Genomic DNA, 25400 nt, shown 5'->3' on the forward strand with positions numbered 1-25400 from the left:
GTCCCTCCTTAATGACCATTTTACATTGATTCAAACCTTTAGCTTTTATAAATAACGCTCAAGAATATCCTTGAATATATGTCATGTCATGTATATGAGTGTACCGGTGGGGTGATTTTCTAGAAGTTGAATTTTTGAGTCAAAGCACATATGCATTTTTGATTTGATAGATAAGGCCGATTTGCCTTCCATGAATGATGCACCAACAACATTTAGTGTAGTAGGATTTCGTTTTAAGTGTTAGTGTTCTAATGATGTCTCTCTCAGAGTAGACACATCAGACTTAAGGACTCACCCCACTGCCTGAGAAGGTAAACTAAAACTGCTCGTGTCTTCTGCACGACTGGGTCTGGCACCCACTAGCAACAGAAGGTTTTGTAGGTAGAAGATAGGAAAGCTAGTACATGATGACTAGGCTTCAGGCCCTGTTAATAGACGCTGAATCCTCCGATCATCCCTGAGAAGTTAGACTCCTGTGTCACAAATGAGGAACTGGAAATATATGGAGATTAAGTAAGCAATGTAGTGCCACACAATGAGAAAAAGAATTAGGACTTCGATAGGCTCCAAAAGGTTGCTTTTTTCGTGAGTTTATATTACCTCACCCTTAGAAATATGAATTTACTTATAGCCTTTGAATCAATGATTATTTTAAGTGACTGAGAGATTCCCAAGCAGAGTAATAAATATAATGGTTAAATATAAATGGTAAGAGGATTTTCTTTAATCAGTACATAGCTTAAATGAATCAATCTTAGTCCAGAATGTAAACACAAAGGTTTAAAACAATCCTATTACATGGTGTTTTCTATCATTGAATGTTCTACCTCAAAAGCAATTTTAATTATTTTTCTTAAAGATATGGGACTTCAATGGATATTGTCACCACACACTAAATGTTGGGCAAGACGGAGCTGTGGATATTTCACAGATCCTGGTTCTTAAGAAGACTGTACTGGTTACTGGCTGGGAAAGGTATGTTATGCTTCACACAAAACCGTAGTCAATTTTTTTTTTTTTTAATTTGAATCAAAATCTGAAAGAAAAAGAACATAGAAATAAATCTTGACTGATTCTGAGTTATTAATTGGCTGGTGACCTAGTGAAGTGAAACTTTAGTTGAAATTGACTGAATGCTAGGTGAACAGAGTATTATAAGATCTCATAGCTTGAGGGGCTTTGAGAAGCACTATAGGGTTGTCACCGCAAATTGCGGGTTAGAGCCACCTGCCGCAAAGCCAACACTGAGACAGGAGGAGGTAAGCAGTAAGAAGGATTTATTGAATACTGGTATTCAAAAGACAGAGGGGGTTAAATTTCTCCCAAATTCTCTCTGCCCTAAGGGTTGATGGGAGGGTTTTATACAGGAAAGATCACAGTTACCTAAAGTTTTGAACACGTAGTCCACAGATGGTCTTATACATCACAAAACAACTACAAAAACTCTTTATTAAACTAAAGATAAACGTGTCAGGCACCTTGGACTCTAATCAGTATATTTATAAAGGGCTGAAAAACTCTCATAAGAATCTCTCGGCTGGTGGGGCTGTTTTGCCAAGTCCACTGTGGCCGAGATAGGGAGCAAGAAAGAAAACCTTCTTGTCGGTTTGCAGGCTGAAGGCCATTTCTCAAGAGAACAAAGAAAGGAGAAGAGACACCAAGGCCACAGGAGCTGAGATAGCTCCACACCCCTTTGGAAGAGACTAGTGCAGCTGGTGCAATTAAAAAAATGTTTAAAGATTACTTAGAGCATCATTATGGTGTTAGTCATGTCAACCTCTCAATCGTCTATTTCGAATAGGAGAAAATATGTTGTAAGGTATTAGGGTGTTTGTTATGTTTAAGAGCAGAACAGGCTGCTCAGCTATATTTTGAACAGAGCCTTTTCTATGGCATTGTATAAGCACTAGAAAAATTAAAGTGTGATATGTTTTCAAAATATATTGTTTATAAATTGAACAGTTCACAAAAATCTATATTTCCAAGACTAGAGATTAATCACAGCTTATACAGCTATATTAAAACAAATGAGAAAATATATTCTCCCTAATATTAAAACACTGAAGAAAAAGCATTTTCACTACTTTAGGGTTTCCTCCTGGGTTTGGGGATTTGTCTTTTTCTTTATCCACTCCGTATAGAGATGTAATACCACTTCCTGAATGTTACCTCCAAAAGTCTCCCAAATTTTATTGCCAATAAACTCTTCCTGTGCACATTACATTCCCCCAGCTGTAAAGGAAACTCATTCCTTCTTCTTTTGTTACTGATTTTAAACCACAGCACAGGAAGGAAATAGCCCACTGACTTCTGTGCTAGCGCCTCCTTCGTGTCAGTGCAGAGAAGAGCCTTTCACAGCCTACTTACTGGTCTCAAGGAGTTAATCTTTCATTTCATTAAAAGGAAAATCACTTCACCCTTCTTTTTCCTGAAAGAACCAAGAGATCATAAACAGGGCCTTTTCTATGGCATTGTATAAGCACTAGAAAAATTAAAGTGTGATATGTTTTCAAAATATATTGTTTATAAATTGAACAGTTCACAAAAATATATCTCTAATAGGCAATTTGCCTGACCTTATTTACTTTTTTTTTTTTGTATTTACTATAAAATTATGATCTTACTGGTTTGAAAAAAAAGGTTTGAAGCTAGGATTAAATCAGATTTTATATCTCAAAAACTAGCAGCATGCTTGGGAGTTTTTTATCAATCATAGAAAAGGCTTTTCTTCTAATGCTTTTTTCAAATACGTATATACAAACTAACAGTGCCACATGCAGCTTAGTTTTCAGGGAAAGTTTGACTAAAAGGAAAGAAAGTACTGTATGAATTAGTCTACTTGTTAATAAGAATTAGTTCTATCATCCTCGCCTTTGAAAGACAAGGCTTCTTCACATCCCTGGGAGCAATCATGATCCATTAGCAACTCATAACAACTCCAACAGTCTATGGTGTAATGATCTCTATAATTAGGCTGTGGCAATGAATAAGTTTAATTTTCCAATATCATAGCAGGGTAGATTTGTAGTACCCAGCTGATCCAATTTAAATTTTGAACATAACAGAGAAGAATTTTAAAAATTTAAAAAATTACTCAGTGTAACTCAAAAGTTGGAGACACCATTTTCTTAATTAGATATTTAGATATAATTTAGTTTAAGTATAATTTAGAAATTAGCATAAAAATATGATTTTTTGATTGTTTAAAGGGGAAATTTAAAAGATTAGATGTATAGAGTCATCTAAAAATATTTTAAAGGAGCATCTGATTTTCTATGTCAGTGGGTGGTTACTTTCTATAAATCTTGAGGAGGAAGTTTTGGAAAGACTGGAATGAGAATAAGAGAAATTATTGCTCCTCCCATCCTCTTCCATCTTTTCCATCTTCTACGTGTTTGTCAGGACTTGAAGCCATTAGTTGGAATTGAAATTTGAATTAATACATTCTCAGATATATTATTTTACTTTTATATTGGTGAATTTAAAAACTAAATTTCCTAAGTCAGAGACTTTATGCTAGGGTAAGTTTTGCAAGATCCAATACAGAGTTCTTTTTACCAAGTGGCGTTTAACAAAAAGATATCAGGGCAGGGTGGGAGGAAAGTTGGGGAAGGAGAGACCATTAAGCCAACTCCTTAATAGTTCAATGATTAGGGAAGAAATAGCTGGAAGATTCAAAGTCAGCTTATTACTCTTTCTTTAAAACCCAGAGGGAGGCTTCGTTAAGTGGTAGCTTTAACTTCAGGCTCTATCTACATGAAGAGATTGGTTTGATAATTTTGTCCAGGTTGGAACAGAATTTACATGTATTGAATGAAGTACTAAATCTAACATCTGATTTATTTTTTATTAGAAAGAGCTGATATTTAGAGTGCTGTGTAGCATTAGGTACTTTACATACACTAATTTAATCCTTACCTTCATCTTGGACGGTAGGTAATATTTTACCGATACTTTAAATGTCTGCCTTCAGCTCTTATCTCTCTTCAAAGCTTACTTATCCATTTACTTGCTAGAGCTGTCTGACTGTAATTCCAAATTTAGTATGTTTTAAACAGAATTCATTATTTACTTCCATCTCCCAAACCTGCTTCATCTCTTAGATTCAGAGCCTGAGTTAACAGACAGGAAGCCAGACATCCACCTCAGCTGTCCTTTCTCATCCACCTTCAGAACCAAATAGTCACTAAGTCTTATCTGTTTTAGTTCCTAAAAATTTCTAACCCTGTTCTCACTGCAACTACAACTGTATTATTCGGAGCAGCATTTCTACCTGGATGAATGTCACAGCCCCCTAATTTGTCCTTTCCTCCAGTCATGTCCAGTCCTCACCCCTGACATAGATTCTGCACACTGTAGCTATGATGACTTTCCTCTATAATGCATATTTCTCTATGTCACTTCTTTGCTTAAAATTTTTCAAGAGTGTTTTCAAAATAAATCTAGGCTCCACTGGCCTGGACCTATTCTCTAGTTTCATTTTCACTCATTCTTGTGTAGAGTTCTAAACTCTGTCAATAGCAACCTGCTCATAGGGTGTTGCCATATAAACGATACCGTTTCACACACTCATGCCTTTCCCATTTCCCTTACCTAGAAATCCCTTTCAACACTTATTTTTCATCTGGGTGACATTTATTCCTATTTCAAGACTCATTCACATATCTCTTCCACCAGTATGTCGCCCTTAACTCCCAGGATGGAATTTGTCCCCTCTTTTTGTCTTTGTGCTCTCTAACATCCTGTGCTTAGCAATACACACACACACACCTGATGCTTATCAGATGCTCAATGATATTTGTCGAATGGCTTAATTAATGTTTGTTGAATAGACAGGGAAACTGAGCATTAGAGAGATTAATTACCCATGGTCACACACCTAGTAAGAGACCAGCAGAATAGATATTCAAATCTATTCTCTCTTCGCAATAAACCAGAAAGCTAAGAATACCAACCCTATTTTACAAGGGAGGAAGCTGAGGATTGGAGAGGTCGGGTAGCCTGGCCGCAGTTTCCAAGCTAGTAGGCTGCTCAGTAAGTATTCTGTGCCAAAGTTCATACTTTTCCCACCACTCCTGAGGGGACTGGTTACAAATGGAGTTATTAGATGATGGGAGGGCAACAATATTTTTTTAACAAACAATTTCACTTGGGTGAGTTGGTTATTTCCATCAAAATGAATGCACCAGTTATACTCATATGAAGAAACATACAATAAAAACAAATTATCGACTTAATAATGCCTGAAAGAATTTTGCATTTTCTTTTTCCCATTTCCTTCCCACAAATATTTCTAAACTGCAACTAGATGAAGAGCTCTGAATTAAGAACTGCGGTAGACTGAATGTGAATGGTCATGATCTTGCTCTACGGGCATCACGTTCTACTTGGGGAGGTCAACATGGGAAATCCAGGATTTGATAAATGCTATTATAAAATGATGGTCCTAAGTAAAGCCTGAATAAGGGTGCCTGTGTTGGCTATTTAGGGTTAGGGTCATTCATGTTTAGAGAATATTTCTGTTACAAAAGGAGAATCCCAAATTAAGAACTGTTAATTGCTATTGACTCAGTTTCAGCTCATGGTGACCCCATAGGGTTTTCAAGGCTGTGACTTTTTGGAAGCAGGTTGCTAGGCCTGTCTTCCGAGGCTTCTCTGGGTCGGTTCAAGCTGCCAGCCTTTCTGCCAATTTAGTGTTTAACCAAGGAGCCCTGATGATGCAGTGGTTAAGCACTTGGCTGCTAACCAAAAGGTCAGCAGTTTGAACTCACCAGCCGCTCTGTGGGAGAGAGATGTGGCAGTCTACTTCTGTAAAGATCTGCAGCCTTGGAAGTTCTATGGGGCAGTTCTACTCTGTCCTATAGGGTCTCTACAAGTTGGAATTTATTCAACGGCAATGAGTTAGGTTAATTCCTAGTGCTTATGCATTTGTGCCATCCAGAGACTCCTGTGAATTGACATAGGGTCTATTAAGAAAATACCTTGTTCAATGAGCTAATGTAAATAGATGTTCAGTTGAGGCAAAAGTTCGGCCATATTTACACTGGTAAAATTAAGTGCATAGTTGATCAGTATCTTCGTACTTGCTCAAAGGGCATACCTATGGCATCCCATATGTATGTTCTTGTTATTATGTGCCAGCAAGTCTATTTTGACTCATGACAACCCCATGTGACAGAGTAGAACTGTTCCATAGGGTTTCCTAGGCTGTAATCTTTACTGATGCAGATCACCAGGTCTTTCTCTTGCACAGCGGCTGGTGGGTTCCAACTGCTATCCTTTTGCTTAGCAGCCGAGTGCTTAACCACTATACCACCAAAAAAAAAAAAAAAAAAATTTTTTCCATACCACCAGGGCTCCTTAAATAGTTGCAGGTATAATTGATTTTTAAAAGTATTTTTTAAGTGAAATGAGATTAGGGATTTGAAGTTCCTCAGGAATATAACATCTATTACAAGATACTAAATTGTCAATAATTGCCTTACTAAGGGAATTTAATCCTAGATAACTCAGTTGGTTTCTATTATTAGGATAAGAATTGGAATAGAAATTTCCAAACTTGTGACTTACTGTAGAACAACCGTGTTGAAGATCAAGTTGGTCAGGAATGAAATTCACAGATAATCCTCACCACTAATTTTGTGATAGTTTCATTGCTCAAAAACTGACTCCACAAATTTTAGGAAAAAGAAGATAGGAAAAAGAATAAAAATAAACTGATTATATCTAACTCATTGCCTGCCTTTAGGATACTCCTTTTAAGCCTAAAACACAATGAATCCAGCAAGAATAGGTATTGACCTGTGCTGTTTGGACTAACAACATATGAATAACTAACCCTTGAGGGAGGAAATAGTTGATTGTATTCTCTCCATGATAATTTCTACATGATAAGTTTTGGTCAAAAAGTTATTTTTAGCTCATTCATCCTAGAAGAGAGCCCCTCCAACTTTATAGGTAAACAATTATTATTCTCACATCATCTAAAGTCTGAGTTAGAGATGTGATCATCTTCCCAAGATGACACAATGACTCAGTAGGAGTGCTTTCAGGATTGCAAATGCGAGGTGTGGAATAGAAAAATGATCTAATAAACTCATTCAATGTCAGAGAGAACAAGTCTCTCACACTTCAAAAATGGTCTTAAAACTGGCTCATTCTATACCTTAATTTTTCTCTTGGCAAGAGTGTGAATTAAAAAAAAAAAAAAACTTACCCTTGAAATGGATAAAATAAGAAATACAGTTTGGATTCTCAAGGTATTTTAAGGATAACTGTCATTTAAAATGGAAGTCTCACATTAGGTTTTAAGGGAAATGTGGCAATTAATTAGTTTATCAATATTTTGACACAGAAGGTCAAATATCAGAAGGGCTACTTTTTACACCACCTTATGAAAAGCATTTTTTGCCTTTGGGTGGTACCCCTGAATCTATCTAGTTAATATGTGCATCTTGGTGAAAAGACATTTGACATTGAATCTTGACTGAGAGATAATAGGAGAGATGTAGGATTGCCGTCTTTCATTTCCTGACCACCCTATCCTCTCCATCCCCAAAGGGTAACCTCTTCAATCAAATCTTACAACAGATAAAGAGAAAATTTTAAATATACACATATAAAGTTATTATGAGATTAAACTGCAATTTCAGAACTGCAAGCTACCATATTTATAGTATCTTATGGTACTTTTCATATTAATGTTATTATTAACATTGATATTAAAACTATCAATTAATTAAAAAATAGAATAATTCATACACTGACTCACCAAATTTTTGTTAAATGCCTATTATGTTCTAGGTACTATTCTAGGCACTGGAGATGCAGAAAGGACAAAAAAACAAAGTTCCTGCTCCCACTGAACTTACCTATAGTAGGAGACATAGAAAGTAAACAAATAAATACCATACAAGCCAATGTCACATAATGATAAATGTTATAAAGAAAAGTAACGTACGATGAGGGATGAGACTAAAGAAAGTCTTTTTGGTTAGGGTGGTCAGGGAAGGCTTACTTGAGGAAGTCATATTTGATCAGATAATTTTACATTCATTCATTTGACCAATATTTATTGAACATCCAGTATGTGTAGACCACGATGCTTGCTACTATGGGGTTATAGAATAAGGCAAGATCCCTGGTTTTTAAGAACTTACCATCAAGCAGACAGGCTGTGACAATAGAACATTAAGTATCACAGGAAAAATGTGATGTAAGAGGTCAGAAGAAAGAAATATTTCTTTTAACTCTAGGTATTAAGGAAGTCTACCAGAGCAAGATGGGCCTGGAAAAATGGGTGTGTGGATAGGCAGATGTGAGTCTGTGTGTGAAAGAAAATTCATAGAGGGATGGAGGAGCTCACCATGACTGAAAACAAAGTGGCCAGAAATGTCAGGGAGCTTAGAAAGTAATAAGAATATTGTTTGGGCTGGAAAAGAAAGTATACTTCCAAAGGTTAGCCTCTGAATACCTATAGCATCACATAACAACTCCTGCAAGCAAGTTATTTATTTGAAATCTTGTATTTTATCTATAAAATGAAGGTGGATTTTTCATTGTACTGTACTAATTCATCTTTGCTTATTTGAATATAAAACATTTTCCCCCCAAACTCTTTGAGTAAAATTAACACTTAGGATGGTACACCGTATTTACCCTGTGGCCTTAAGTATTCCAAGTCAAATATTTAGTTCGGTGTGCATATCTTGGCTTGAAAATCAAGGGTGGGAGAATAACAAGAAATAATTTTTAAAAAGTAGATGTATTATTGGGCCCATATACTATCCAATACTGAAAACAGGCCCAAGAATTGGAAATGCAGGAAATGGACAAGTAGTAAATGCTTTTTGAATAGGGCATTGTCCTTATCTTTGATCATGCTGTTCCCTCTGTCTAAAGAGTGTCTTTCTCTTCCATATCCTACCCATCCTTTATGGTACAGCTCAAATATTTCCCTTTCCATTCAGCCTTATATGATTTCTACACGTGGACTTTTCTAACAATTGATTAGTACTTCCTTCGTACTGACTACTGTTACCTTGTATTTTAATCATTTCATGCTCATGTCTTCTGCAGCACTAGGAACAGAACTTCTACATAGAAAACAAGATGCTTATAGAATGAATGCATGGTCAAGGCCACAGAATGGAATGATTAATCTAGTGTAGAATGAAGGATGTCTAGTGTAGACAGGAGGCAATGAAATTGGTTGGGAGGATGTTACCATTGTTCAACCATGAGGTAGTGTCTTAGTTATCTAGTGCTGCTATAGCAGAAATACCACAAATGGATGGCTTTAACAAACAGAAATTTATTCTGTCACAGTTTAGGAGAATTCAGGGCACCAGCTCTAGGGGAAGGCTTTCTTTCTCTGTCACCTTTGAGAGAAATTCCTTGTTTTCTTTCCACATCTGTGGGCTTGGCATCCCTTGAGACCTCCATGTGTCTTGGCCTCAGTCTTCCGCTGGGTCTAGGAGGTTCTCAGTGCAGGGAACCTGGGTCCAAAGGATGCACTCCACTCCTGGCTCTTCTTTCTTGGTAGTACTGAGGTCCCCCTCACTCTGCTCACTTCTCTCTCCTTTTATCTCTTGTAAGATAAAACATAATGCAGGCCACATCCCAGGGAAACTCCCTTTACATCATGGCTGTGACCTAAACCTCATTAACATGACCTAATCCTGCCTCTTTAACATAATGGACACCTCGCTCCCAAACTGGACCATAAACATAGGTGCTGGAATTTACAACATATCACAAAATGGAGAATAACCATGCAATACTTGGAATCATGGCTTAGCCAAGTTGACGTGTATTTTGGGGGGACACAATTCCATCCATGACAGGTAATAACCACTGAACCAGAAAACTTGTATTAGCGGTTTAAAATAAGGGAGCAGAGAATGTACAACATATTGCAGAGGTCGTATTTGATTTGACTGGGACATATAAAGACAACTGGGAGGCTAGAACATTGGCCTATTCACCGAATTATGGAATTCAGGATGGAGCTCTGATATGGAGGGAAGATGACAAATTTAGATTTTTCACATGTTAAGATCTATTGCTGATGGAAGCATTATGTGAAACTGTCAACTAGCAAGTGAAATTGTACAACACTGGAAAAGGCTGTGGATGAAGATAAATTTAGAGCCATTTGTATGGAAGTGAGAGATTGGATCTCATGGCCACATATGGGACCTCTGAGTGAATGAGTTTGAGTAGAAATACAGAAGTGGAGGAATAACAATAGGAAATGTCCATGATTAAAAGAATGAGAGAAAGAAGGAGCAGGGAAGATAGAGAATAGGAAATGAGAGATCAGGGAGGCAGGAAGAGAATCAGGACATTCTGTAAACAAAAAAAGAGTTTCAAAAAGGAGGAAAGAGCCAGTTTCCTCAGAGGCTGAGGAGAAGTAACAGTGGTAAAGACCTTTGAAGAGGTGAGGATAGAAGCAAAACTGCAAGGAGTGAAGAGAGAATGAGGATGAAGATACCAAAGTCGTGGTTACATATTATTCATTTGAGGTTTGCATAGCTTTAGAATGAGGGAGAGGCTTAGCATAGGCCGGTAACCAGAGCTCAAATCATAGTGAGAACAAGGTGGTATTGTTGCCTGCAGGAATTTCATTCTCTGCCCATTCTGTCCTGTCACCAAATTGACCATGACTTCCCCAAGATACTAGCCTTTTAAAAATTATTCTTTCTTTTTGAAATGTACCTGTTCTGTGTCCCATTCCTTTGGAGCATCACGTTCCAAGTGTGTTCCAATAAATGGTAGATCTGCAAGATGTTGTCTGAGAAAGGACTGGGAAAAGGTCAAGAAAGACTGGGAAATGCTACAGGGAACATTATATGTTAAATGTCCTAAGAAGTTCTGATGAAAAGAAACCTATTTTAGAACCATAAAACTCTCAGTGGTTCTGTGGTACCCATATAAGGAAACTTTGCTTTAGAGTCTTTGTAATAGATAACTAATCAGATAAATTAATACACATTTGGTGTTAATGGTTTTGAAGGGGTGATTAACCTTCTGATGTTAAATATTCATAAGTTACCATAGAATTCAATGAGATAATGCAAAAGAAATTCAGTGTGGGAATATTAGGTATTATGGATGGCAGGTAGGGATAAAATTGTGGTCTTTCAGACATCTCAAATCACACCATCCAAGTGAATGATGGCTATTCAATATCTGTATCACTCTTGGAGCAATAGCTAAGTCCTATATCCTTTTTATTAGGGCTATTACTGTGTTTCGACCCCAGAACTTCAATCAATTTTTCATCCAGCCTGAAGAATGGAAAGGAGGAGTAGAGCACCATGATGACATCTTATGTGCTGCATTTTTACCTCCACAAACTCTGGTTACAGGTCAATTGAATATTTGCTTGATAACCAGTGCTGAAAGTTTGGACTCACTCAAACACAAACAAGCAAACTAACAAAAAGCCTTTTATCACTGCAAAATGAATAGGTTCTTGAAGAGACAGGTTTTGCACTTAAAGCTACTCTTGGTCCTTATTTCTGTGGGGATGCATTAGTGATTATGACCATCAGCTCAAGAGCCTGGCTACCTGACTTCAGAGCCTGGTTCTACCACTTGCCACTGCATGATATCGAGCAAGTTATTTCAACTCTAAATCTCTTCCTTTGGATAATTATGATATGTCTATATCTTGGTTTATAGTGAAGCTACATAAAATCTGTGTAAAATCTTCATAGTGCTTGGCATGTAGTGAGCTCATCAGTAAATATTAGCTTTTATTTTTATTGTTGCTTTTTCCAGGAGCAGCATTGGGACGTTGTGCAGTAATAATACTTCTGTGGCACTCAAGCTGTTTTGTCATGGGAGCATATTAACCCTTTGGCATAATTTAGCCTAAGTGCTGTTGGTTAGTAAGGAGCCCTGGTGGTTCAGTGGTTAAGTGCTCAACTGCTAACCAAAAGGTCAGAGATTCGAACCCACCAGGCACATTGGAGGAGAAAGACGTGGCTGTCTGCTTCCGTCAAGAGAGATTTACAGCCTTGGAAACCCTGTGGAACAGTTCTACTTTGGTCTATAGGAGCACTATGAGTCAGAATCGACTTGACGGCAATAGGTTTGGTTTTGGTTTTGGATTAATGTTGGTTAAAGACCTGACTTACAAAATGTCTACAAATTCAAGCTCTTAAAAGAGTGTACAGAACTGCCCCATAAGGTTTCCAAGGAGCACCTGGTGGATTCAAACTGCCAACCTTTGGTTAGCAACTATAGCTCTTAACCACTATGCCACCAGGATTTCCACAGACTTGCTTAGATGTGACATATTAAAGAAGATAAGAAAACATTGTATCATTTCCAGTCAAATAAAGCAATTTTTAAAGACGGGTTACTCCATGAGATTATCAAATCCATGTTCTGACAGTCGAATTTTTTTTGTAGAACCAAAAATGTCTTCAATTAAGAGTAATGAAAACTTACAGGAAAAGAGCCAAGATATCTATGAACTATGAATTGGTACAATACGAGGTTTACTCATCTACCCACATTTAAAATTCCACTGTCTTCAGGACTTTTTTTTTTTTTTTTCAGGACTTACTTGATTACCTTCTGATAGGTCCACTCTGTATTGAGTTTGCTTTTGTACCTTTATAGGTACTGGAAGTCCACCTCTGCAGACAGTATCAAGTAATGAAATGTGATGGAAACAGTGAAGTATAAGTCTTCGTGGTGTTATTGTGAAAGTGTCATAAAATATTATTGCAGTGTTGTGGTTGTAGATTTTACTGTATCTTACCCATCCTTCCACTTGGATGGTGAGTCGGTATTGGTGAATAGAATATCTCTTCATTTATTTGCATCCCATCAGTCGTATGTGAAAACGTTTGGTCAGGCACCTTGCAAGTAAACCATTTGAAAATTCTAGAAGATGGACACCTCCTTGGACAGATGAAATCTATCCTCTTGGCCAAGCTGTGAGTTACATAGGTTGATCTTTCCAGGACGATCCACAGAGCTACAGAGTTTAGCATGTGTTTCTCTCTTTTCTCTCCAACTTCCAAGAAAAACACCATCTGTGCATCACCCAAACTCAGCTCTTCTCTTCTGCTCTTCAGTTGATATGAACTCTCTGCTCAGTGGGTAGCTATCTTACTGAGCTGCTAAGAGCAGCAGTCTGGACACTCATTGCTCCTCCCCAGGTCAGGCTTGGCCAGACTTAGTCTCACTCCTTGGACTTTTCTCTGTCTCTGTGGGGAGCAGTAGCGAAGGACTTTCTGCTGGAAAAATTTTGGAATTAGAAAAAGCAATATTCAATAAAAAATATAGGAGGGAGGTAATGAGGAGAACACACACACAAACATACCCACACTCACACACACAGATTTGTGGGGAACAGAAACCCTTGGCTTGATCTAGGAGGACCTGAATTACTTGTCCTCACTCAATAATAAAAAGTAATGATAATAATATTATTAACTTTTTCAGTACTAATATACTAGGCACTATTCTAAAAAAAGAAAAAAAAATTTTTTTTTTTTGTACTCTTCAATCCTCACAAGCAACACTATGAGATACATACAGTTTTAACTCAGTTTTATAGATGAGGAAATTGAGGTAACAAGTAGAGTTAAATAAATTGCCTAAGGTGACACAGCTTGTAGATGGAATAACCAGGACTCAAACTCAAGCTGTTTAACTCCAAAGCCTTTACTCTGAATGTCTTACTATGATAAAATAAAATAGTATAACAGGTATTTCTACCATACCAACTGTACAGGTACGTTGTGAAGATCAAATGAGATATTGTGTGTGAAAGCCATTTTAAGCTGTGAAGTTTAATAAACATATTTAAAAAAACCCAGTATTAACTATCATTATTTATTCATGTCTCCAAAAATATATTGAGATAACAACTTCGAAATACTGTTGCTTATATTTTGTCTTTAATTTTCTGGCAATTTATCTTCTCCATGCTGCTTTATGTAGGAAGTTACGATGGAGAAATCGTTCTGTGGAACAATAGCACAGAAAATGCTCACCACGTCCTTCACCCTGATTACCAGAGGCTGCTAAAATCAAAATTGGGTGAGTGCAAGTTTGAAACTAAAATGATGTGGCTGAGTCAAGCCACAGTAGACCTTGTTGTTTATGCACGTATCTGATGAAGCTTGCTTTTAAATTATAGATGATTGGCTATAAGCACAAGGGATTAGTGATATCACAGTCTTGTCAAAGTGACTAAAAAGAACCTTGAGATTTACTTGGCTTAGCAAATTCTCCATGGTGTGCCATTTCTTCTCTTTATGTCACATCAGCATTTCTGAATTACTGACATCAGGGAGCAGGACTTTCACTTTTATCCAGTTTAGTTTTTGCCAATAAACCTTGCCAAGCTGCCTTTGACTGAACCTTGGGTACTCCTTGGTAGGAAAACGGGAACACACTCATTTAATAGGCTGCTCAGGTTCAATCTAGAGCTTGTATTAAATATTATGCCACCTGGAAATCTTAAATTATTCCTTGCTTTAGAAACCTGTAAGAACCATTAGACAGAGGTATATTTTATGGGAGTTAAGCAGAGCACATCAATATTTTATACTTAAGCAAAACGTCTTGACAATTGCCTTTCATGTTTTACTTTAGTTTCAGGTAGGCTTTTCCTTAGACTAATTTATTTGGGTAATGAATATGTCATTCTTCATGGCCCAGTGAGATTCTGCTGTCTCAATTGCATAAACTCACAGAGGCTGGACTGGACCTTAGGAAAGGACTGATCCTCAGATACAACTTCTCCTGGAAAGCTGAGGAGGTAATGTGTAAAGAGGAAGAAAACCAACTTCAGAGATGTAGGGATTGCATGGCTGCAGACACAAAGCTCTGACCTGCTTTGTGAACAAAGAGCCAACCATTAACCATTAGGGTTCATTAAACCTGCCATAGCATGGGGTCACACGGGGTCGTCAATTGACTTGACGGCAACTAACAACGACAAATCTTCCATAGAGAGGGTGGAATTCTGCCTCTTCCTTTACACTGGCCTTCAGGAGAGTACCATCTTGCTCTGGAGCAAACCTAATTGTGGCTACCATTAAATACACAGAAAAATAGATAAGAGGGAAAAGTAGATAATGTTAAATTTCTAAAACACACAAAGAGACATTCTATAGATTTCTTGCTTCCAAATTTTGGAAAATAACTCTTCAGAGATTTTTTTTGCATAACTATGTAAATACTACTCATGGGCTCCACGATGGCTCTTCCTAGTGTTCATTAGTGTGGCCTGGAGATGATGTCTTTAGATAATTGAAAACAGGAATGTCCTCTCCAGGGTAACTCACTAACAAATAGTATTGCTAGAAACTGATCATTTTAATACATTTAAATCGTCATAACATCTCATGCTCATTAAAATATTTGTAGGATTAATATTAATGATTAATAAGCTGAAATGCCATGATATTAGAATTACACTTGTTTTGAGCACATCAGGAGTTCTAAGATGTTAACAGTGAGTCAAAATGAAGTTCCTATTAATTCATATCATGGGAAATCATGTGAACGGAATACGCAAAATGAAAATGAAATCAAACCATCCTTCAGGTTGTGGTTGAGGAAATGAATGAAATACTACAGAGGCTTGATGGATGTTGTTGATTGAAAATCTATTATGAAACTTAATGGAGTCATCCAAGACAGTGATGGAGGCAGACTTGCTGTTTTTAATAGGCAATAGTTTGAAAAGCAGATGTTTCTCTTCATTAAGATACTTAGCTTTGTTTCCCTCACAGACACAGAGCCTCATAAGCTTCTCAGTGCTGGCAGGAGCAGGCCCACCACCCCCATCGCAGACCAGGCCAACCTTGGAGCTTACTCCTCTGAGATTGATACTGAGGGCAATAATGCTGTTATGAGGCTTTGCTTCCTTGAAGCGAGAACAAAAATTGCAGTAACAGGTGAAATATATATTTATATTTTGATTATAGACTGCTTTGATGTAGTGTAAAATAGTGGAAAAGGGAGCAACAAAGAAAGTTCAATATATTTCTATTTAGGTCTTGTAGAGTTTGTCATAACATCTACCTAACAGTTAGTACTGGGTCATGGGAGGCCAAGGCCAGAGGTTGGGGTTGAGTAGATGGGGCAAGGATAGGAGTCAGACTAAATTTTACTACCAGTTTGTACAATGCTGCATATGTGAAGATTAAAAAAAAACAAAAATCAACCAAAAACCAACCCCTTGCCATTGAGTTGATTTTGACCCTATAGAGCAGAGTAGAACTGCCCCATAGGGTTTCCCAGGCTATAATCTTTATGGAAGCAGATTGCTGCATCTTTCTCCCAAAGAGTGGCTGGTGGGTTTGAACTGCCCACCTTTTGGTTAGAAGCTGAGTGTTTAACCGCCATGCCAGAAACCTGGCAAACTATTGACATGGGCAGCATTGAGCTGGTGTCCTAGCCATGGCATACATAGGTTTTCAGCGGGGCAGGGGCACAGAGAGAAATGTACTCTTATATACAAGGCAGAAGAGTCTGAGACTGATGGTTCAGGCATCTGGTATCAAATGGGCAGAGAGAAAATAATGGGGGAGCTTAGAGATGGAGCAATAGCATACTTTGAGATAACTGCTGATCCCAGGACAAGAGTTACCTGCTCTCTGGCTTGATACCTCTGTGTGTGTGTGTGTGTGTGTGTGTGTGTGTATACTTTCCAGAAAAAGTCAGGGTCCTGGTTAGATCTTCTGCTGAGGTATATGGTAACATTGGTGCTGCTGTATGATTGATTGCAGTTACTTGATATTATATAGATAAAATAAGCAGTTGCTTAATTCCCTCTTTGTTTTCAACGACTGCCTTAGCATTGTGTTGATTTAGCGTGCATCTTCGCAGAATAAAAATCTGCTTTTGAGAATAATACATATTTTTTGAGCTTTCATCTAAAATAACTGCATTTGAGAAGTCTTTTAAAAAACATTTGGAATCTAGTCATGTATATGAGTTACATGCTTGAAAAAATAAACGAACATATCTAAACCGTGTTTTGATAGTCACTCATATCTATTTTTCTGATGGAAAATATGCATTATTTCCATATAAACATTTTGAACATTAAGAACCAATAAATGTATATACCACCATAGAGTTTTAGAAACATTGTGGAATATTTAGATAGACTTTGAAATGGTTAGATCTTAAAACTTTCTATTTTCTGGAACTCATCTATTTTCACAATTATGCCAGAATTGCTCTCATTTTCTGGACACTAATTCTTCTTAATTATCAGTATTCCCAAATCGTTTCCACTGAATCGTCTATATGCCATTGTTTCTACCTTAAATAGACATGATTGTTAATTGGCAGTACATTTGTGAAGTGAACTAGAAGTCATCTACAGATTTAACAAATAATAATAATAACTTTGTGCAGAATAATAATTTAGGTAAAATACTCTACAAAGCATATAAAAATTGAGAATGAAAAGCTTAGTTCTAGACCTATGAACAAATGAAAAGGGGTTCCATATGACTTAAAATGAATTCTTGATAAAAAAATTAAAAACAAGGTAGCAGATCGAACTCTAAGTTTGCTGCTATATAGAGAAATAAAAACCAATAGCCAGGCTGGTATAACTACATATATGTATCTAACTCTATGCAAGAGATATTTCACTTCTTTGGTGTATGCATCCAGTGGGTTATTAAAGACATTGGGTTTTATGTAACCAGAGTATTATTGGAATGTTGAAATTAATGTTTAATAATTTTATTTGAGGAATCTAATGAATTCCATCTAATTTTATAAATTATCTGAATAATGAATGAAGGAAAGGGAATGAAACTAAATTCAATGGAACATTTTCCATTTCCTATGTTATTTAATACACACCACAACCCAGTGGTGTTATCATAGGGTTATCTCCATTTTATATTTGAAAGAATTAAAATGGCTGACTGTCTTGAGAATTGATTCTGGGAATGCCCGCCTCTTCAATGCCTATACATTTTCCTTGGGGCAAGATACTGAAGATGTTGCTTCTTGTATTTGTTACAGTTGTCTAATTAGATTTTTCATTTACATGTTAGAAGGAGCTAACCTTGTATCATGTGGAGGATCTGGTTATGTCAGATTTTGGGATACATTTAAGAAACAACTTCTGGCTGAATTTGTGGCTCATAGTGGAGTTGGATCCATTATTATGTCTATTGATAAATTGAATCGATACCTTGTCACAGGAGATCTTGATGGATGGTTGAAAATCTGGAATATAGAGGTAAATAGAAATTTTCTCACATAATCTTTGTTATTTTTTATTGCCTTTTTTGCAGATAACTATTAGGAAGGTCATGTCTGTCTTCTGAATAAAAGGAGAAATGTTCAGCTTGAATATTTTAAAGAAAACATTCACATGTAATGACAAGAGACATAAATAATTTATGGGGAAAAACAAACAGATTTATCTCAATATTGAAAATCTTCTGTTAATATATAATCAAGTCAATTGCCCAATTTAGGAATGCAATATCCTCAGTAAGGCACTATAGCATTGTTTGAGCATACATTAATAAGATATATCTTATTTGAAATAAGACTGTAAACATACCTTTAATGAATATGGGCTTTTCATCTGACATTTTATCCTGAGTTGAAGTTTTTTGTGTCACTGATTATTAGCTTAATTTTCTAATAATATTATAAAACTATATAATATGTGACTGACTATATATGGTTACAGAAGCCCTGGTGGTATTAGCAGTTCAGCACTCAGCTGCTAAACATAACAGCTGCTCCTCAGGAGAAAGATGAGGTAGACTGCTTCTGTAAAGATTACAGCCTTGGAAGCCCTGCACAACAGTTTTGCTCTGTTCTAGAGGGTCTCTGTGAGTCAAAATTGACTCGATGACAATGAGTTTTTTTTTTTTAATATACGGTTAAGTTCATTGCAATCAAATAATTGCCTTTACTATATATATATTTTTCAGTCTCCTCCCCTTTCTTTTCACTCTGGAGCCAGTGAAATTGGTTAGAATTTTTTTTTTCTTACTTTTGATAGATTTTTACCTCTGTTATCATGAACTTTTCTTTTGCATTTGAATCACAGTATATTGTTCCCAAATGTAACCTTTTCTCATTTCCTTCTCAGACTCTAAAAAATAAAAAACAAGTGCTATACCCCAGTAAGTATTTAATATTTGGATTTCTTCTACAATCCTGGCATTTTTCATCATTCAGGAGTACTGCCTTAATTCCAGTAAGAACAAAGTCACGCAGCCCCCTACTCTGATCAGATCTTTCCAACCCCATGAAGACCGGATAATTTGCCTAGAGATGTGTGAGCTGGGTGGCCGATGGCTGATCATTTCCTCCTCTGCAGATTGCAGCATTTCTGTGACTGATGTTTGCGGTTCTCCTGTTGGGATTTTTGGTCAGGTAGGAATAGTGCTTCTTTTTTTTTTTTTTTTTTTTTCTAGTATTTACTTGACATTTAGTATCAACTTGGGTTGATTTCCATTTGAATCTTGTCTACTGTTCAATGTTTGTTAGTCATTAAATGAACATTTCTGAACAGGTTCCATTTCTGAATCTGTAGCTCCAGGTATCTCTTATCCCTTGTGCCATTAGCCATAGCTGTTCCATCAAGTGGAGGACACCAGAGACGTGTAAAGATGGTGGCTCTGTGCAGCTCAAAATATTATAGGACTTCTAAGAAAAAGAAATTAATTCCTGCAGTTTCAATATTTACTAAAATTACAATGTGGATAAAATTACCGTGTTATTAAACAAATATTCAACTAGGAATGCAAAGTAATAATCAAGCTAATAAACAAATATAGAAAATTTTATAAAAACCAAACCTTCCTACTTATCAGGTCTACCCCTGCCAAAACAATAGCTAACATTTGCTGACTTTTTTCTGTGTGCCTGGAACCCTGTTCTAAGGTCTTTACATGGATTATTTAATCATCACAATTGCCCCATGAGTGAGGAACTCTTATTATTCCCATTTTACAAATGAGAAAACAGAGGCAGAGAGCATTTGGGTAAATTGAGCTCTCAGAAGCTAATAAATGGTAGAGTTTAGTTTTTAACTCAGGCTAGCTCACTTTAGAACTTCTGCTTTTAACTCCTGTTGCTCATAAGGCTAAGCGCTGATTTACACCTGCCCACGGAATAAAATGGATGTGGGGAGCATTGAAGAAAAGAAATATTCATTGTCTTACATTTCTATTCTTCCTTCCTTTTGTTTTCATGGAAATGTTACCCCTGTTACCTTTGTGCTTTTGGAGACAAAATGTGTCTGATCATTTTCAGCAAGCACTGTTCCATACATAGTGCTATAAAGTTAAGACTAAGACTGAAGCCACAATTTCTCTCTGGGCAGCTGGCTTGGTTCTATTCACTAGGCTCAGGTACCACTCATCCTGTGACAACACAACTTTTAGTGTTGGGAGACAAGGTCTGTTGTTGCTGAATTTGTGAAGTCACTCTGATAATGTCAACCTGTATTGAAAGAATCCTATACATCCCTTCAAATTGTATAGAATGCATGGTGGAGGATAGAAAACAGATAAAACATTGAGGGAAGGGAGTCCACATTTGGCTGGGCAACACTTGTGTCTCAGTACAAGACTCAAACGCTTCTTCAGTCACTTCTATAAAAATAAGCCAAGTGCTAGACTTTGTCAGGAAAAACAGCAGCTCAGTGGGAAATCAAATGGTGTGTGGGTACATGTTGGTGGGCGAGACAGGGTGAGGCGAGGCTAGCATTCTGACCAAAAAAAGAGCTAGAAGGCTGCTTCTGGCCGTTGAAGAAGCTGGTGCAATGCTGACATTGCTACAATGCAACAAGAACTCTGGTGAGATGAAGTGGAGGTTTGAATGACAAGTAAAGAAACAAAGTGTCATCAAGTAGGTGGTGCCTGGAGTATAATAAGTCCATGACAAGGCGTTAAAGTAAGAAATAAGACCACTCTAGGTGCAGATGTCATGTAAACTATGCCCATCTGACACAATGCAAGGTTAAATTTTATTTTAATTATAAATAGTTTTGGTAAAATTGTTCATTTTTATGCTTTTGATGAATCTAGGAAAACTGAAGGTTGTCAAAAATGAAATGGAATACATAAAGATTGATATCGTAGACATTATCAAGCTGAAATGGACTGGTATTGACCCATTTTGAATCAAACAATCATATGGTCTACTCTGCCAGGAAGGAAAATTGGAGAGGAATGACCTCTTGTTTACCATCAAAAAGAACTTTGCAAGATCTATCCTGAAGTACAATGCTGTCAGTGATAGGATAAATATCCATATACCTATAAGGAAGGCCAGTTAATATGAATATTATTAAGATTTATGCACCACCCACTAAGCCCAAAGATGAAGAAATTGAAGATTTTTACCAGATTTTGTAGTCTGAAATTGATCAGACATGCAATCAAGATGCATTGATAATTACTAGTGATTGGAAAGTGAAAGTTGTAAACAAAGAAGAAGGACCAGTAGTTAGAAAACGTGGCCTTGGTGATAGAAACAATGCTGGAGATTGCATGTTAGAAATTTTCAAAGCAAAGGCTTCTTCATTACAAGTACCATTTTTGAACAACATAAACAGCAGACAGAATACACAAGAATCAAATTGACTACATCTGTGGAAAGAGATGATGGAGAAGTTCAATATCATCAGTCAGAACAATGCCAGGGGCCAGCTGTGGAACAGATCATCAGTTGCTCATACACAAGTTCAAGTTGAAGCTAAAGAAAATTAAAACAGGTCCATGAGAGCCAAAGTATGACCTTGGGTATATACCACCTGAATTTAGAAACCATCTCAAGAATAGATTTGACGCATTAAACACTAACGACTGAAGATCAGACGAGTTGTGCAAGGACATCATACATGAAGAAAGCAAAAAGTTCTTTAAAAAACAGGAAAGAAAGAAAATGAATGTCAGAAGAGACTCAAATTTGTCCTTGAATGCACAGTAGCTAAAGCGAACAGGAGAAATGATGAAGTAAAAGAGCTGAACAGAAGATTTCAAAAGGCAGCTCAAGAAGACAAAGTAAAGTATTATAATGAAATGTGCAAAGACCTGAAATTATTAAACCAAAAGGGAAGAACACTCTTGGGATTCCTCAGGCTGAAAGAACTAAAGAGAAAATTCAAGTCTGGAGTTGCAATATTGAAGGATTCTATGGGCGAAGTATTTGAATGACACAGAAAACATCAAAAGAAGATGGAAGGAATACACAGAGTCAATGTACCAAAAATAATTGGTCAACGTTCAACCACTTCAGGAGGTAGCATATTATCAAGAACCAATGGCACCGAAGGAAGAAATTCAAGTAGCACTGAAGGCATTGGCGAAAAACGAGGCTCCGGGAATTGATGGAATGCCAACTGAGATATTTCAACAAATGATGCAATGCTGGAAGTGTTTACTTGTCTATGCCAAGAAATCTAGGAGACAGCTACCTGGCCAACCGACTAGGATAGACCCATATTTGTGCCATTTGAAAGAACGGTGATCCAACAGAATGCAGAAATTATTGAACAATATCATTAATATCACACACAAGTAAAATTTTGCTGAAGAAAATTTTAAAAAATTGTTGCAGCAATATGTTAACAGGGAATTGCCAAAAATTCAAGCCAGATTCAGAAGAGGACGTGGAACGAGGGATATCATTACTGATGTCAGATAGATCTTGGCTGAAAGCAGAGAATACCAGGAAGATGTTTACCTGTGTTTTATTGACTGCAAAGGTATTGAACTGTGTGGATCATAACAAATTCTGGATAACCTTGCGAAAAATGGAAATTCCAGGACACTTAATTTTGCTGATAAGGAACCTGTGCATAGAATAAGGAGATGCTGCATGGCTTAAAATCAGTAAAGGTGTGCATCAGGGTTGTATCCTTTCACCATACTTACTCAATATGTATGCTGAGCAGATAATTTGAGAAGATGGATTATATGAAGAACACTACATCAGGATTGGAAGAAGACTCATTAACAACCTGTGATATAACATAACCTGCTTGCTCAAAGCAAAGAGGCCTGGTGAAGATCACAGACTACAGCCTTCAGTATGGATTATACCTCAACCTAAAGAAAACAAAACTCCTCACAACTGGACCAATTAAGCAATATCATGATAAACAGAGGAAAGATTAAAGTTGTCAAGGATTTCATTTTTCTTGATCCACAATCAATGCTCATGGAAGCAGCAGTCAAGAAATAAAATGACATACTGCATTGTGCAAATCTGCTGCAAAAGATCTCTTTAAAGTGTTAAGAAGCAAAGGTGTCAACTTGAGGACTAAGATGTTCCTGAACCAAGCTGTGGTATTTTCAATCACTTCATATTCATGTGAAAGCTGGACAATGGCTAAGGAAGGCCAAAGAATTGATGCCTTTGAATTATGGCGTTGGTGAAGGATATTGAATATACCACGGACTGCCAGAAGAAGGAACATCAAATCTATCTTGGAAGAAGTACAGCCAGGATGCTCCTTAGAAGCAAGAATGGCGAGACTTCATCTCACATACTTTGGACGTGTTATCAGAAGGGACCAGTTCGTAGAGAAGGACATCATGCTCAGTAAAGTAGAGGGTCAACAAAAAAGAGGGAACTCTCAAGGAAATGGATTGACACTGCGACTACAATAATGAGCTCAGACATAGCAATTATGGTGAGGATGGCACAGCACTGAGCACTATTTTGTTTTGTTGTACTTAGGGTCGCTATGAGTCGGAAACAACTCAACAGCACCTAGCAACAGCCTGCTTTTGGTATTTTTCATTAGTTATTTTTGTAACATCTCTCTCTCTTTGAAGGAGTTCATCCCCAAAAAGCTGGCATGAAAATAGTTTTTTTTTCCCTTCTTTCTAAAAAAAAAAAAGATCCACCAGAGTTAGATTTACAAACTGGGCAAAGCTGGGGACAGCTGGGTTTTCTAGTCCCTTCTGTTGAACTTTTTTTTTTTAAGTACTCATTTTTTTTTTTATCAAGCTGTCTTAAGTATGGATATGAGACAAAGTGAGAGAAAGAGAGAGAGAGCACAGGGAGGAGGGAAGGGTACAGGAGAGACGATAATAAATTATCAGACAGCTGAAAACAGCAGCGGCGAACGTCCTCCTCATGGTGTGTAAGAAGTGGCACTCTTTTACAGAAAGACCAGCAAGTTATAAGAAACAGACATACATAGATAAGACAGGGAAGGGGCCCAATGAGTAAATATAATGAGGACCAGAATGAGCTTTATTGAACAAATTTGATTTGTACCTTAGTACAAATTTGTATTTTGCACACCTGCCCTATATTTGAATGATACATTTGACTTATAGTCTAAAAAAACAGGGAAAAAAGAATAATCAGGATAAAAAGCAGTAATGTACTATAATTTCCTAAATTCACCTAATTTTCCAGTTGCATGTAGTCTGATAAAGTATTTAAAATTTAATGTAATGTGATTCCATTATTTTATGAAAGAAGTTTTATTTAAAAGAACCATGAAGCACTTTTATAACATAGCTATTGATCTTAGGTTGGGTTTCTAGTTGGATTTTTAAAAGTAAGTGGTGTCGTGTGTCTATTTCTAGAGTTAGAAAAATAGGAATGGGGTTGATTTATCCAGAGACACACATTTTTCCAGAAAACTGTCAGATGCTTGTTGGACAAAAAGAAATTAGATGAAACCTGCTCTATCTGGCCCCTCCTCAAGCACTAACGACTGTTGTGTTGGGTGGCATTTGTGTCCTGGCATCTCCACTCATCCTCGTCTAATTGGTATGATGGCCAGTGCCTTTATGCTTATTTACCCAGTTTTTAAAATTTGATTTAGTTGACTACATTTAAACATCGAGTGGTTTTATAAAAAGATCCAGATTTCTGTCTTCTCTTGAAAAAGAACATATGCTATTCCCATGTAGTATGTAGTATATATGGCCCTCTTTATATTAAATAGGTTCTCTCCAGTTCACTGCAGTTCCCACTTTTTCCTCTTAAATGTCAACTCTGTTGCTGAATTTCATTTGCTGTTTGTCATCTTATATGAAGCCTGATTCACTCGTCTACACTATCTGTCTGGCCCTGTAGGCATTTTACTTTGCAAACTCTGATGAAAAGTCTGCTCAGTTTGTAGGCCAGTTAAATATCCTCGGAATGTCCAAAGTTAATATCACACAGGCTATGTTCTCAGGCCTCAATGGCTCAAGTGTTAAGTGCTCAGCTGCTATCTGAAAAGCCAGCAGTTCAAACCCACCAGCTGCTTCATGGGAGAAAAGACCTGGCTACATGTTCTTGTAAACAATTCAGCCTAGAAAACCCTATGGGAAAGTTCTATCTGTCCTATGGGGTCAGAATGCATCAGAATTGATTCCACAGCACACAATAACAACGAAATGTCCTCAGGT

The 25400-nt window shown here is 37.0% G+C and overlaps 1 protein-coding gene across 1 annotated transcript in view; it reads left to right on the forward strand.

Annotated features, from left to right (window-relative positions):
- Nucleotides 1-25400, forward strand: part of WDR49 (WD repeat domain 49) — a 210049-nt gene that overhangs the window by 116219 nt on the left and 68430 nt on the right. The window contains exons 9-14 of the mRNA XM_049867101.1: nucleotides 860-975; nucleotides 11242-11372; nucleotides 13969-14067; nucleotides 15771-15935; nucleotides 18063-18250; nucleotides 19210-19407. Coding sequence (XP_049723058.1) covers nucleotides 860-975; nucleotides 11242-11372; nucleotides 13969-14067; nucleotides 15771-15935; nucleotides 18063-18250; nucleotides 19210-19407 — 897 coding nt within the window. The remainder of the gene's footprint in view (nucleotides 1-859; nucleotides 976-11241; nucleotides 11373-13968; nucleotides 14068-15770; nucleotides 15936-18062; nucleotides 18251-19209; nucleotides 19408-25400) is intronic.

This window comes from Elephas maximus, chromosome 23 (genome assembly GCF_024166365.1).
Source record: "Elephas maximus indicus isolate mEleMax1 chromosome 23, mEleMax1 primary haplotype, whole genome shotgun sequence".
Classification (NCBI taxonomy): domain Eukaryota; kingdom Metazoa; phylum Chordata; class Mammalia; order Proboscidea; family Elephantidae; genus Elephas; species Elephas maximus.